We start from the raw sequence: 13,464 nt of genomic DNA on the forward strand, positions 1-13,464 counted from the left end.
CACTCCAATACCTTGACTTTGTTGTCCTTAAGCCATTTGGCATCAACTTTGGAGGTATGCTTGGGGGTTATTGTCTATTTGGAAGTACCATTTGCAACCAAGCTTTAACTTCCTGGCTGAAGCCTTGAGATGTTGCTTAAATATATCCACATAATTTTCCTTCCTCCTTATGATCTATTTTGCGAATGCAACAGTCCCTCCTGCAGCAAAGCACCCCCACATGATGCTCTCACCCCCATGCTTCACAGTTGGGAAGGTGTTCTTTGGCTTGCAAGCCTCACCCTTTTTCTTCCAAACATAACTGGTCATTATGGCCAAACAGTTACATTTTTGTGTCATTAGACCAGAGGACATTTCTCCAAAAATTGTGCACTTGCAAACTGAAGTCTGGCTTTTTTTTTTTACGGTTTTGGAGCAGTGGCTTCTTTCTTGCTGAGCAGCCTTTCAGGTTATGTTGACAGGTCGTTTTAATGTAGATCTAGATAATGTCTACCTGTTTCCTCCAGCATCTTCAGAAGGACATTTGCTGTTGTTCTGGGATTGATTTGCACTTTTCACACCAAACTATGTTCATCTCTTGGAGACAGAATGCTCGTCCTTCCTAAGCAGTATGATGGCTGCATGGTCCTATGGTGTTTATACTTGTGTACTATTGCTTGTACAGATGAACGTGGTACCTTCAGCCATTTGGAAATTGCTCCCAAGGATAAACAAGACTTGTGGAGATCCACAATTGTTTTTCTGAGGTCTTGGCTGATTTCTCTAGATTTTCCCATGATGTCAAGCAAAGAGGCACTTAGTTTAAGGTAGACCTTAAAATACTTCCACAGGTACACCTCCAATTTAGTTCACCTTCTATCAGAAGCTAATTGCCTATAGGCTTGACATAATTTTCTGTAATTTTCCAAAAGTGAAACCGTTTGTCTGTAAATAATTATTGGAAATATTACTCATGTCATGCACAAAGTAGATGTCCCAAACAACTTGCCAAAACTCTAGTTTGCTGATATTAAAACTGTGGAGTTTTAATGACTTCAACCTAAGTGTATCTGTATGTAAACTTCTGACTTCAACTGTATATATACAGTTGAAGTTAGTGTGCATACAGTGGGTACGGAAAGTATTCAGACCCCCTTAAATTTGTCACTCTTTGTTATATTGCAGCCATTTGCTAAAATCATTTAATTTCATTTTTTTTCCTCATTATTGTACACACAGCACCCCATATTGACAGAAAAACACAGAATTGTTGACATTTTTGCACATTTATTAAAAAAGAAAAACTGAAATATCACATGGTCCTAAGTAGTCAGACCCTTTGCTGTGACACTCATATATTTAACTCAGGTGCTGTCCATTTCTTCTTATCATCCTTGAGATGGTTCTACACCTTCAATTGAGTCCAGCTGTGTTTGATTATACTGATTGGACTTGATTAGGAAAGCCACACACCTGTCTATACAAGACCTTACAGCTCACAGTGCATGTCAGAGCAAATGAGAATCATGAGGTCAAAGGAACTGCCTGAAGAGCTCAGAGACAGAATTGTGGCAAGGCACAGATCTGGCCAAGGTTACAAAAAATTTCTGCTGCCCTTAAGGTTCATAAGAGCACAGTGGCCTCCATAATCCTTAAATGGAAGACGTTTGGGACGACCAGAACCCTTCCTAGAGCTAGCCGTCCGGCCAAACTGAGCTATCAGGGGAGAAGAGCCTTGGTGAGAGAGGTAAAGAAGAACCCAAAGATCACTGTGGCTGAGCTCCAGAGATGCAGTCGGGAGATGGGAGAAAGTTGTAGTAAGTCAACCATCACTGCAGCCATCCACCAGTCGGGGCTTTATGGCAGAGTGGCCCGACGGAAGCCTCTCCTCAGTGCAAGACACATGAAAGTCCGCATGGAGTTTGCTAAAAAACACCTGAAGGACTCCAAGATGGTGATAAATAAGATTCTCTGGTCTGATGAGACCAAGATAGAACTTTTGGCCTTAATTCTAAGCGGTATGTGTGGAGAAAACCAGGCACTGCTCATCACCTGTCCAATACAGTCTCAACAGTGAAGCATGGTGGTGGCAGCATCATGCTGTGGGGGTGTTTTTCAGCTGCAGGGACAGGACGACTGGTTGCAATCGAGGGAAAGATGAATGCGGCCAAGTACAGGGATATCCTGGACGAAAACCTTCTCCAGAGTGCTCTGGACCTCAGACTGGGCCGAAGGTTCACCTTCCAACAAGACAATGACCCTAAGCACACCGCTAAAATAATGAAGGAGTGGCTTCACAACAACTCCGTGACTGTTCTTGAATGGCCCAGCCAGAGCCCTGACTTAAACCCAATTGAGCATCTCTGGAGAGACCTGAAAATGGCTGTCCACCAACGTTTACCATCCAACCTAACAGAACTGGAGAGGATCTGCAAGGAGGAATGGCAGAGGATACCCAAATCCAGATGTGAAAAACTTGTTGCATCTTTCCCAAAAAGACTCATGGCTGTATTAGCTCAAAAGGGTGCTTCTACTAAATACTGAACAAAGGGTCTGAATACTTAGGACCATGTGATATTTCAGTTTTTCTTTTTTAATAAATGTGCAAAAATGTCAACAATTCTGTGTTTTTCTGTCACTATGGGGTGCTGTGTGTACAATAATGAGGAAAAACTTAATGAACTTAAATGATTTTAGCAAATGGCTGCAATATAACAAAGAGTGACAAATTTAAGGTGGTCTGAATACTTTCCGTACCCACTGTATATATAGGCAATTTTTACAGTTTATTAGCATGTATTGTTATATTGGTGCATAAAAATTAAAATGATTGAATATCATTCTTCTTGTTCATTTGGTGAAAAACAGTGTGGAAAACATGCCTTGATTTAATTTAGACTTGATTTTATTTTTATTTTGAATCTACTTGACAACAATGGAAGTTTGGTTGAAAGGCCCCTTTGATTAAAAAATGCCCTTTAAGCCATATATATGTTATCTATATTGCCCAGCCCTGCTATTAGCTGACAGACAAAAGGTTCATACTGTTTGTTTTAAGGGTCATATAGAGTTGACAGGTTTGTCTGGTACTATAGACACTGTTATGTGACCGTGTCAGAAGAGGATACATTGACATGACAGAAACACCAAGGGCAGATTAAATATACAAACTCTAATAGTCTGCCCCCTGTTTCTTGTCAGTTCTGATTGTAAATGTTCTCGTCAGCCAGATTTGCACGTAGTTGCAGGTTTGAGGGTTTCTTCTCAAACTGGGTGAACTCAGGTTGGATAGGGTATTTTGCAGTGACTGTTCCCTTGTGAGTGAATTAATTAATTAATGAATGAATGAATGTTACATTTTATATAGCACTTTTCTGACACTACATACAAATATATTTACTTGTTGAACAGGGGGATCTCCTCAACCACCAGTGTGCAACATCCACATTCGTATGTGATTTTTGTAAAATCTAATAAGTCAAATACAGCTAAATGAAAAGATGAATGGTGTTTAAAGGGATAGTTGAATTTAGTTAGTGACAATTGATTCGCGGAATCAATATTGCCAACTCTGACTGCATTTTAAAGTGGTTTGAATCTGAGACCTTATTAAAATACATCTGTCTTGGCGCTTTCATGCTCACACCCCTATTAAAGGGATTGTTCACCCAAAAATTTTAATTCTCTCATCATTTACTAACCCTCATTCCATCTCAGATGTGTATGACTTCTTTCCTTCTGCAGAACACAAATTATGATTTATAGAAAAATCATTCAACTCTGTAGGTCCATTCAGTGCAAGTGAATGGGTGCCAAAATCTTTATGCTCCAAAAAGCACATAAAGGCATCATAAAAGTAATCCATACAACTCCAGTGTTATAATCCATATTTTCTGAAGTGATATGATAGGTGTGGGTGACAAACAGATCAATATTTGTTATTATTTTGCTTGTAATTCTTCTCACTGCCCAGTAGGGAGCGGTATGCATGACGAATGTGAATCAGCAAAAACACAAGAAGAAGAATGTGAAAGCGATCTGTTTCTCACTCACATCTATCATACCGCTTCTGAAATGGATTCTTATGGATTACTTTTATGCTGATTTATGTGCACCCATTCACTTGCATTGTGAGGACCTACAGAGCTGAGAAATTCTTCTATTTGTGTTCTGCAGATGAAGAAAGTCATACACATCTGGGATGGCATGAGGGTGAGTAAATGATGAGAGAATATTCATTTTTGGGTGAACAATCTCTTTAAAAATGTGTGTGAAAATAATCGCATTAATGTTATATTAGCATTTATATAGTTATATATTCTATATAATATTCTATGAATATTATATTCTATATCCCCTTACACTTAAAAACACCTTTTTTATAAATTTCATGTTAAATCTACATGACCTGTTCCAGGGAAAATAATTTGAGTAATGTGTGGTTTATTTATTGTTTACTGTTTAGTTATTTCAGTAATATGTCTGCATGATTTGCAGTGTGGGACATTGTGCAAAAACCACCATATTTACAGTCAAACAGTAAAAGTAGAAGCTTGTGGGTAGGGAATAAATGCAGATGTTGCAGCTTGCTCCTCCTGTTCGAGTCTCACAGATGTTTTTTCCATGTCTATTCCTGCTTGAACAGGCTGGTGTAAGGGGCACTCTTGGCAGGCTGCTCGGGGTGTTTGAGGTAAGACTGCCAAACTGCCTTGTATAAAGTAAGATGTTACTTTAGGCCTGATAGCAATGGCACTGATGACTCCTGTGCACTTCAGACTTTAATAAACAAGACTTTATTTCATAAACACTCTAACAATAATTTAACCTTCACACCTTTTCAGTGCATGCTTTCCAGTATGTCATGCATTGACTTTATGTAAACGCATGATAAATGTATATTTCTCATTCTGTACAGCAGAACCAGGACAGCAAGCATCGGACCTTTGTGTACGTGCTTACTGTAACAGAGACACTTGAAGACTGGGAGGACTCAGTCAATATTGGTGAGTTGCCGTTTAATGCTGTTTTAACTTCAGTTCTGCAGTTAAAATGCATAAATTCCATGCTTTTGGTTCTCCTTATGCAAAATCTTCCCCACTAGGCATATACAGTATAGCAGCTTTTTAATATAATTCTATTATATAATCTTAAGGTGAGAGACAAACTCTACACATCTCTACATAAACTCTACGCAAATTATTCTAACTATGTGAGCTTGATTTCACATTGTTGCATTGTTGATTTCACATTGTTGTGAAATGTTTCACAAGGCAAGAGAAGTAAGCGTTGTATACTTTGCGCTGCCGTAAGGGACATTATAGCAGGAATTATCGTGAACTAGGGCTGCATGATTTGGACAAAGTCATAATGTGATTATTTTGAAGAATATGATAAAAAATATGATTATGATGATAATAATAATGTATATGATAACAAAAACAAAAAACTTGTAAATGATTCTATTATATATTGAAACTTTGGTAATGTTTTGTCCATGGTCTAATGCCAATAAAAAGACTTGGGCTACTCTTTGAGAGTTCAAACATGAGTCTTCAGCCTCAAACAAACAAATAAATGAATAACAGTGAAAAAAAGGGAAAAGAAAACATTGTCTTCTTTGTATTCACCGCATACCTGTCCACTGTGCACCTGTTTTTGTCCACTTTGTGATAGGGTCTTAACATACTGTTCATCACCATTATTTTTTGGAACCCAGTGAAATTGAATGTGATTCTAATATTATATTGATGAATAATTATCATCATCATTAGTGTTATTATTACACAATAGCAATATGTTTCTGCAATTAAATCTTAACTTGTACGGGACATTACGCAGTCCAGTTAAATCAAAGTGTTCTCAACCATTGAGCTTTTATTTTGGCGGACAGTTGCATGAACCATTTCTGTGTATCGCTGAATTCAAAACAGCTGTATAATGTGCTCCTCATTTTAGCATCTTCTCCTCTTTTGTCCACCAATTCCCAGAGACATGGGGTGTATTAATTGTATTTTGTATATTAACTTGTATTGGCCAAACATGTTTGGAATGATGCTAAATTTAATCTTTGGTTTAATAATAAAAAAATATAAAACGTTCAGCACACACAAGGAAACGGAACCGAACTCAGCACATCTGTTATTTACCCTGAGCACGTCAGTATGAGATGGAGCTGTGGAGCACAGATCTGCTCTGAGAACACCGTAATGATGCAATAACACAATACAGACAGGAAAGAGCAGTGCAAATAAACTCTGAAGTGAGCAGCGCTAGGAGACTATTTATTTGATTAAATCGCAGCCCTTTGCAGTTTAACAATCACACAAGTTCATATCACATTTCAAATTTTAATTTGATTAATTGTGCATCCTAGACTGGCCACGATATCATAATTTTCACACTAGTGCGGTGTTCACGATTAAACTGACTAACACCGGTACTGCCGCTGATTGGATGCTAAGTGGTACTATGGGGTAATTTTTGTTAAGCAATAGCCTACACAGTAACGCGAGCTTGATTTCAAAATTGATATTTTGAAGTGCAATTCAAATGTGTTTTGTTCAGCTTTTTGAAAGATGGCTTTTCAACCGTTATGAAGGGCAACATTTCTTTGGCAACGAACCTACTTCATCTGTTAATTCTCTCCAGCATGGGCTTCCGGTCAGGTGTTTCATTTAATGTTAGTGTTTTATTACTTTTCATGCCAGGACCCAGTTTAGCTTTAGAGTATGAATAAATTTGTTTTGTTCCCTCCTAGGGCTGGGCGATATGCAAGAAATATGTTCACAATATCTTTATAATACACATATATATATATATATATATATATATCACAATATCCAATTACATAGTCAACCCACCAGCTGTGGGATCGGTGAATATTTTTGCTTCAGTGATTTTGCATTGAAAATGAAATTAATTTAAAAAAACAAAGACATTTCTAAATCCAAATTGCACTTCAAATGAAACAAAAAAGCAATTAAAATAAGATATCATATATTAAAAATCATATATAACCACCTTTCATTTACCGTCATTCAAGTATCCGTCTATGACAACAGGTGGAAAATTATTAATACATATTAAGATTTAAAAACAATTATACATATAAACATAATAATTAGAATGACGATAATAATCACTGAACTATAAATCATGGTTTTATGATTTAATCACAGATGTATAGGCTATATATAAAGTGAACATGCAGAGTTCCGTTCACAATGAACTGCTCTGTGGAAATAAATCGAACTGAACTCAGAGCATCTCCTGAACTAAGATGGTCTAAGGTCATTTGCAGCATTTTCATAGATGATAATTTTCTTCCAAAACATTTTCAGAAGATTGAAACTAAGAGTGAGAACCCTTTACATATGCGTGTTCCACAAGACTGCATGCCACCTAACAAACGGCGTGTCAGACGTGCAGATACAGCTTTTCTGTCATCTGTTAAATATGTCTTAAAAATATGATAAAGTCAAGCATGAGTCTGTGTGTCTAACAGCATTTCTTGTGTCATTCCGAATCAGAGACATCTTAGAGTTACCCACCATGCACATTATAGTTGCTACCTGCAATTAAGTGTCTTCTCTCAGTGCGCATACTTTGCTGCCTGTGGAATTTGATACATTGGTAAAGAACATCTGGCTTTCAATGCGTTATTTAGGTTGATATATCATGGATCGCAAACTCTTCGTTAGGCAACTATTCTTTATTTAAGGCTATTCTATTCCTTAGGCTATAGTATTGATATTGGAAGTTTACCCGGTATAAAATTTCACACCGGTGTTGTCCCTTGTACCAAGTAAAACCGGTAACAATGTACACCATGGCAACGGTGTACAATGTTAGCAGCACTAGAATCTTCTGTTATGGATTGAAGGAAATCTTGCTGAGCAAATGATCTAAAGTTAGTTGAACTGTCAACATGTAGCTAGCTATCTGAATAATAACAAATCTGGTTTAATAGCTCAAACATCAAATGTAACTGTAACCCTTCCTTTATACTGAGGTCTGTTACCGTCTCTGTAATGCCATTTGTACGTTGATTCCCTGAAAAATATAAACTGTGTGGCTCTCTGGCGCTATCAAAACATTGCTCTGTTTGTTTGAGTATCCCGATCATCCCGACTTGGTTCAACCAATGCTGTGAGTTTGGGGCAGGACTTTCTGTTTGTCGACGAGTGTTTGGGAAACCGGTTTTAAAACAGTCATTGTTTTTGCAGAAATTACATATCTAATCCCCTTTAAATATGTAGAGTGGGCCATGTCTGCATTGGCATACGGTTATTCTGCCTAAACAACTTTTTAAATAAATGTACATTTATTTGTTGTTTACAGATTTATATTAAAGGAATAGTATAAAAAGGCAAAGGTGTGTTTTCTTAAACTTTAACAAAACAATCTATTCACAAGCCTGCATTAAATCAATAGTGGGTACTTTATTTTTGTACAGAAGCTTAGTCTACTAAAAGGACACAGTTTAATTGACTTAACGGTGGGTTTTCACCAACTTATCTAAATCATGAAAAACTAATTTCTGCTAACTACTGATCTGTAAGCAGGGCAAATATGTTAATTTATGTAAGTTTTTAACAAAGCTATTACAGATGTTGAGCAGGCAAGTGGATTAGCCACTGCAATCTGCTACTAGCTGGATTTTTGTTGTTGGGAAGGATCCATAAAAATAACATTGCCCACAGACAGTGCAATTCAAAACTTGCACTATTTGTAGATGGCGTGGAAAGAGAAAACCTGGTAATCCTTCACTCCTAGCAGCCATATAAATAGCCCTAAATTTGTTCACAGAGAGACGTGTCTGTAGCAGGGGCACAGTTGTTTTCCAGTTAACGTCACAACACTCCCCTATTACTGGCCTCTCTCTCTCTCTCTCTCTCTCTCTCTGCCTTTACCATAGTTTCAGCTGCCAAATAGGGCATCATAGCCTCGATACACTGAGAGGAAGCAAGCTGCATACTTGACACAGAGCTGAGTATAATAAATAAAGTCAATAATCTCATTGTCAACTTGGTGACCTTTTAACCCCCTGCATATTGGACATCCACAAGCAACCATTTAAAAAAATCATCAGGTGAATGTTTAAGTGTTTGCACTTTGTGAGATACAGTTTAGACGACTATAAATAAAGTGGGTTGTTGACCTTTTGTACTGTATTCATCTCAGTGCTATGCATTTTTTAAAACCAAGCAGCAAGTGTATTTAATGGCAGTAGGACAAAAGTAATTTAAGCATCTACAAGAACTAAATTATTTTCACTTAAATGTATACATATATGTTCATCTACCAAAATCTCTATAGTCTCAACATATCAACATTAATAGTAGTTAATCAAAAGAAAAAGAAAATTCTGTAATTGTTAATCACCCCCATCTTGTTCCAAATCTGTACACTGTTATTTTTTGTAAGTGGAACTATGCAAAAATTCTGTAGAATCTTTCTGCAGCTCTTTTCCATGCAGTGACAGTTCATAGTGACCACTGTCTGTCAAGCTCCAAAAAGGACAATAATTCACCATAAAAGTAGTCTATATGACTATTACACTGTATTCCAAAACTTCAGAATCCATACAATAGCTTTCCCTGCATTCGTCATGAATGCAATGGGTTAAGATTGATGTACTGTATATCTTTTTTAAGTTGCACTTTTATAATGCCAGTCACATTCATATGCATTTCCGTCAGGCGATGCAGCAACCTTATGATATTCATCTTGGTTTATAAGCACTAAATATGCTTCCCAAATAGGACACGGATGTGCATGGAGTGATGGAAACCTGAAGTTGTGCTCCATCATCCATGCACACCTGTCAACTGGGCTGCGAGCTCCGGTGACAATATAGCGCAGAGCCAATAAAATCGGACTTCCCTCGATATCGTGGTGCATTCCAATTCTTCATGAGAATTTTCTATTTTAAAGCGCTATGGAGCAATTCAGCCATGTCAAACGGATAAACAGCCACGATATTCTTAACAGTGCTGATGAGGGAAAGAGAAACAACTGCTGAACATCAACACCCTTACTAACATGTATCACAGTTAACTAGAACAGAACAGAACTGTTACAGAACTGATGACGTTGTAGCCAAGAAAAAACATGGATGGCACATACTCTCCTGTCGTGGCTATTTTGGATTGAAAGACTTCCTTGACATTTGTGCAGATGACAAATCATCACTATGTTTCCCTCATTCCACAAGGCAACAAGCTGTCACCAAACGATTGATGATCACATGTATATGACTATTTATCAGTATTATTCGTTTATGATATACTTTATTTTGTTGTGGATCTCCCAATGTGTATACTGGATTTGAACTTCAGAGAGCTCAATAAAATATTTAAAAGTATATGTTTGATGCATGTGTGAGATATAATTTTTTTTTAAGTGATTGTGTAAAATTGGCATTTAATATCAATCGCAGGCCCCTAAAACGAATCGAAATTGTAAATTATACTGTATTTCAGAGCTACTACTTGCTTTTCAGTATTTTACTCATAAAAACGTATTGTATTGCTTCAAAAGACTTAGAATAAGAGCACAAGTCATATGGATTTATTTTATGGTGCTTTTTTGTGGAAAACAAATAACAGAATTATTCTTTGGGATGATGTGTGGGTGAGTAAATAATGACAGAATTTTCATTTTTGGACTATCCAGTTAACTTAATGCTGATGGTTTAATATACCATGATGTATATAATATGTTTTGCAGGTCGGAAGCGAAAATGGTTCAAAATTGATGAGGCTATCCAAGTGCTGCAGTGCCATAAACCTGTCCATGCGGAGTATCTTCACAAGCTCAGTCCTCACTGCAGCCCCACAAACGGCAACTCTCAGGAGCCAGTAAGCACAGATGATAATGCCCCCCTCCACCAAACAGCCTCACTGGACTGTGGACTGGCCCGTTTACAAAGATAGAACTGCTAACAGAAGGAACCAATGCAGAATATGTTTTAGGAGGAAAACTATCCTTGGACTGGAAAGGACAATTTTGCATGTAAACGTTTTTTAATGATTACAATTTGAAAACTTGAAAACTTCAAAATGTAGAAACCAAAGGCTGGCTGTGAAATGCCTAAAACCTTCGGGTCAATAAGAAGGAGAGCTATTTTCCCCATGTTTCATTGGTAAACAATCATCTCAAGCCAAGCAAGATAAAGTTATTAGGAGTTTAAGTCGCAGATTCAAGGATATGGTGGATGTTTTGGAAATATTATTTGATAGAAGGTTTGGGGGGATGAAGACCGTAATGATGGATGTGTACAATTGTAATGCCAAGTTTTACAGTGGGTAAAGAATTTGGACATTGTTTAGAACATATGATTGTGCTGACTCTTTTGAAATGCTAACTATTTATATCTAATAGATGGGTATTTGCTAAATAAAAAATATTTGCAACTTGATGAACCAAATGGGGAAAAAAAGATCTCATTTTCTTGAGATATGTTGAAATCATGAATTATATTGTTTGTAAATGGTTCTAAAAGAGGATTTTGGGTGCTGGTAATTTATATAGATTCCTTCGTCACAAATTAATATAGGGTTAACATGCTGTGAAAGTCTTTTCTCAGTTTGGTCTTAAATGTGAACTTTCCACATTAAACAGAGCAATCTGGTTACCCCCATTTCTCTTTGCACTGAAAGATTACATTTGCCCACCAAAATTGCAGTTTATATAGTCTGTAATGTGATGTACTAAATATTTTATAAAATGAATAGGCAAAACTCCCAATGTTTCTTTCTATGTTTTATTTAAATGGCAACAGAAATGCAATTGTATATATAATTATGAGAAGATTTTATACTACTAGAATGCAATCTTGAGGTTGTCTAAGCAAAAATAGCTGGAGGAATTGTAAAAGTAGACATTTGTTTTACTCTGTTTTGTAGACAGTGAATACTATATGGAATTCGCTGAACCACAATGGGATAAGATGCCAAACTGTTTTAATATGACTGTGTATGGTAAATAAGCATATCTTTCCTCAGAGGAAAGATTGCATGTCAGGTTGTAAATATGTTATAATATTCATAAATTTCAGCTTCTAAGTAGTAGTTTATTAAGTATAATGAGTTTCACATGAGTTTTTATAGACTAAGTTAAAGGATTGCACTGCTATGAAAAGCAAGCACCTCAGCTCTTGTTTATGTACAAGGCTCAATAAAACACTGTTTAATATGTGTAAAACAATTTCCTATTGTGATTTGAAAGAAATGACAAAAATGCTTATTTCTGTCCACTTTGAGAAAATCAAAAAAATCTGAAAAATTATTTCTTTTGGAATAAACTCATCACTGTTTCAAATTCAGGATGATCTCTGTACATGTCCCGGTGCCATTTGTGATTATGGGTGGCCTAAGGTAAATTCATTTTACCACTCTGCCAGTTGGGTATTATTCATTTAGTCTGTTTAAGGGTACTTACTTTAAAAATGAGATGTGATTGTAGGTCTGTATTTGTAATGAATATAATGGATTTATAATGCAAGAAAACGAACTTGCACACAGAAACGTGCTTAAAAATTGGATTTAACATAAACAGAAAGCAAAAAGTTTCAAAGAAAAGGTAAGGTCTTCTTGGTAAGTCATATGGAAAGCCCTCTCCTAAAGGTATAGCTACAGTCATAATTGGGGGGTGATGTTAGTAGATTATTCATAAACCACAAGCATGGATTCTTTGTTCTTGATATTTTGTAGTCATATGCACAGGCTTCCCATACATTTTGACCAATTAAAGAAAATAATTTTATGAAAATTGTACTCACGAAGAGCAAAAATATACACTGGTGGCCAAAAGTTTGGAATAATGTACAGATTTGAAGGTTTCAGAATGAAACTGATATTTTAATTCACCAAAGTGGCATTAACTGATCACAAAGTATAGTCAGGACATTACTGATGTAAAAACAGCACCATCACTATTTGAAAAAAGTCATTTTTTATCAATTCTAGACAGGCCCCATTTCCAGCAGCCATCACTCCAACACCTTATCCTTGAGGAATCATGCTAACTTGATAATTTGGAACTAGAAAATCACTTGCCATTATGTCAAACACAGTTGAAAGCTGTTTGGTTAACATAAGCTTAACATTGTCTTTGTTTTTGTTTTTGAGTTGTCACAGTATTCAATAGACTGTCAATATTAGGTAAAAAAAAAATTGCAAAATAGAAACTGCTTTCTCTAGAAACTCATCAGTCAATCATTGTTTTGAGATTGGCTATACAATGCTTGAAATTGCCAAAAAAAAAAAAAAAAAAAGATTTCATACAAAGGTGTACACTACATTCTTCAAAGACAAAGGACAACTGGCTCTAACAAGGACAGAAAGAGATGTGGAAGGCCAAGATGTACAACTAAACAAGAGAGTAAGTACATCAGAGTCTCTAGTTTGAGAAATAGACACCTCACATGTACTCAGCTGACAGCTTCATTGAATTCTACCCGCTCAACACCAGTTTCATGTA

At 36.5% G+C, this 13,464-nt stretch overlaps 1 protein-coding gene across 2 annotated transcripts in view; it reads left to right on the plus strand.

The window, feature by feature from the left end:
- The window catches only part of nudt4a (nudix (nucleoside diphosphate linked moiety X)-type motif 4a), a 33,533-nt gene extending 21,231 nt beyond the window's left edge, over window positions 1-12,302 (plus strand). Inside the window, exons 3-5 of one of the 2 annotated variants that reach the window (XM_052097339.1) lie at window positions 4,625-4,669; window positions 4,895-4,982; window positions 10,711-12,302. In XM_052097339.1, coding sequence (XP_051953299.1) covers window positions 4,625-4,669; window positions 4,895-4,982; window positions 10,711-10,916 — 339 coding nt within the window. In that variant the 3' untranslated portion in view covers window positions 10,917-12,302. The remainder of the gene's footprint in view (window positions 1-4,624; window positions 4,670-4,894; window positions 4,983-10,710) is intronic. The other variant, XM_052097341.1, reaches the window with a different exon arrangement.
- Window positions 12,303-13,464: the final 1,162 nt, after the last annotated feature.

This window comes from Xyrauchen texanus, chromosome 29 (genome assembly GCF_025860055.1).
Source record: "Xyrauchen texanus isolate HMW12.3.18 chromosome 29, RBS_HiC_50CHRs, whole genome shotgun sequence".
Taxonomy (NCBI): domain Eukaryota; kingdom Metazoa; phylum Chordata; class Actinopteri; order Cypriniformes; family Catostomidae; genus Xyrauchen; species Xyrauchen texanus.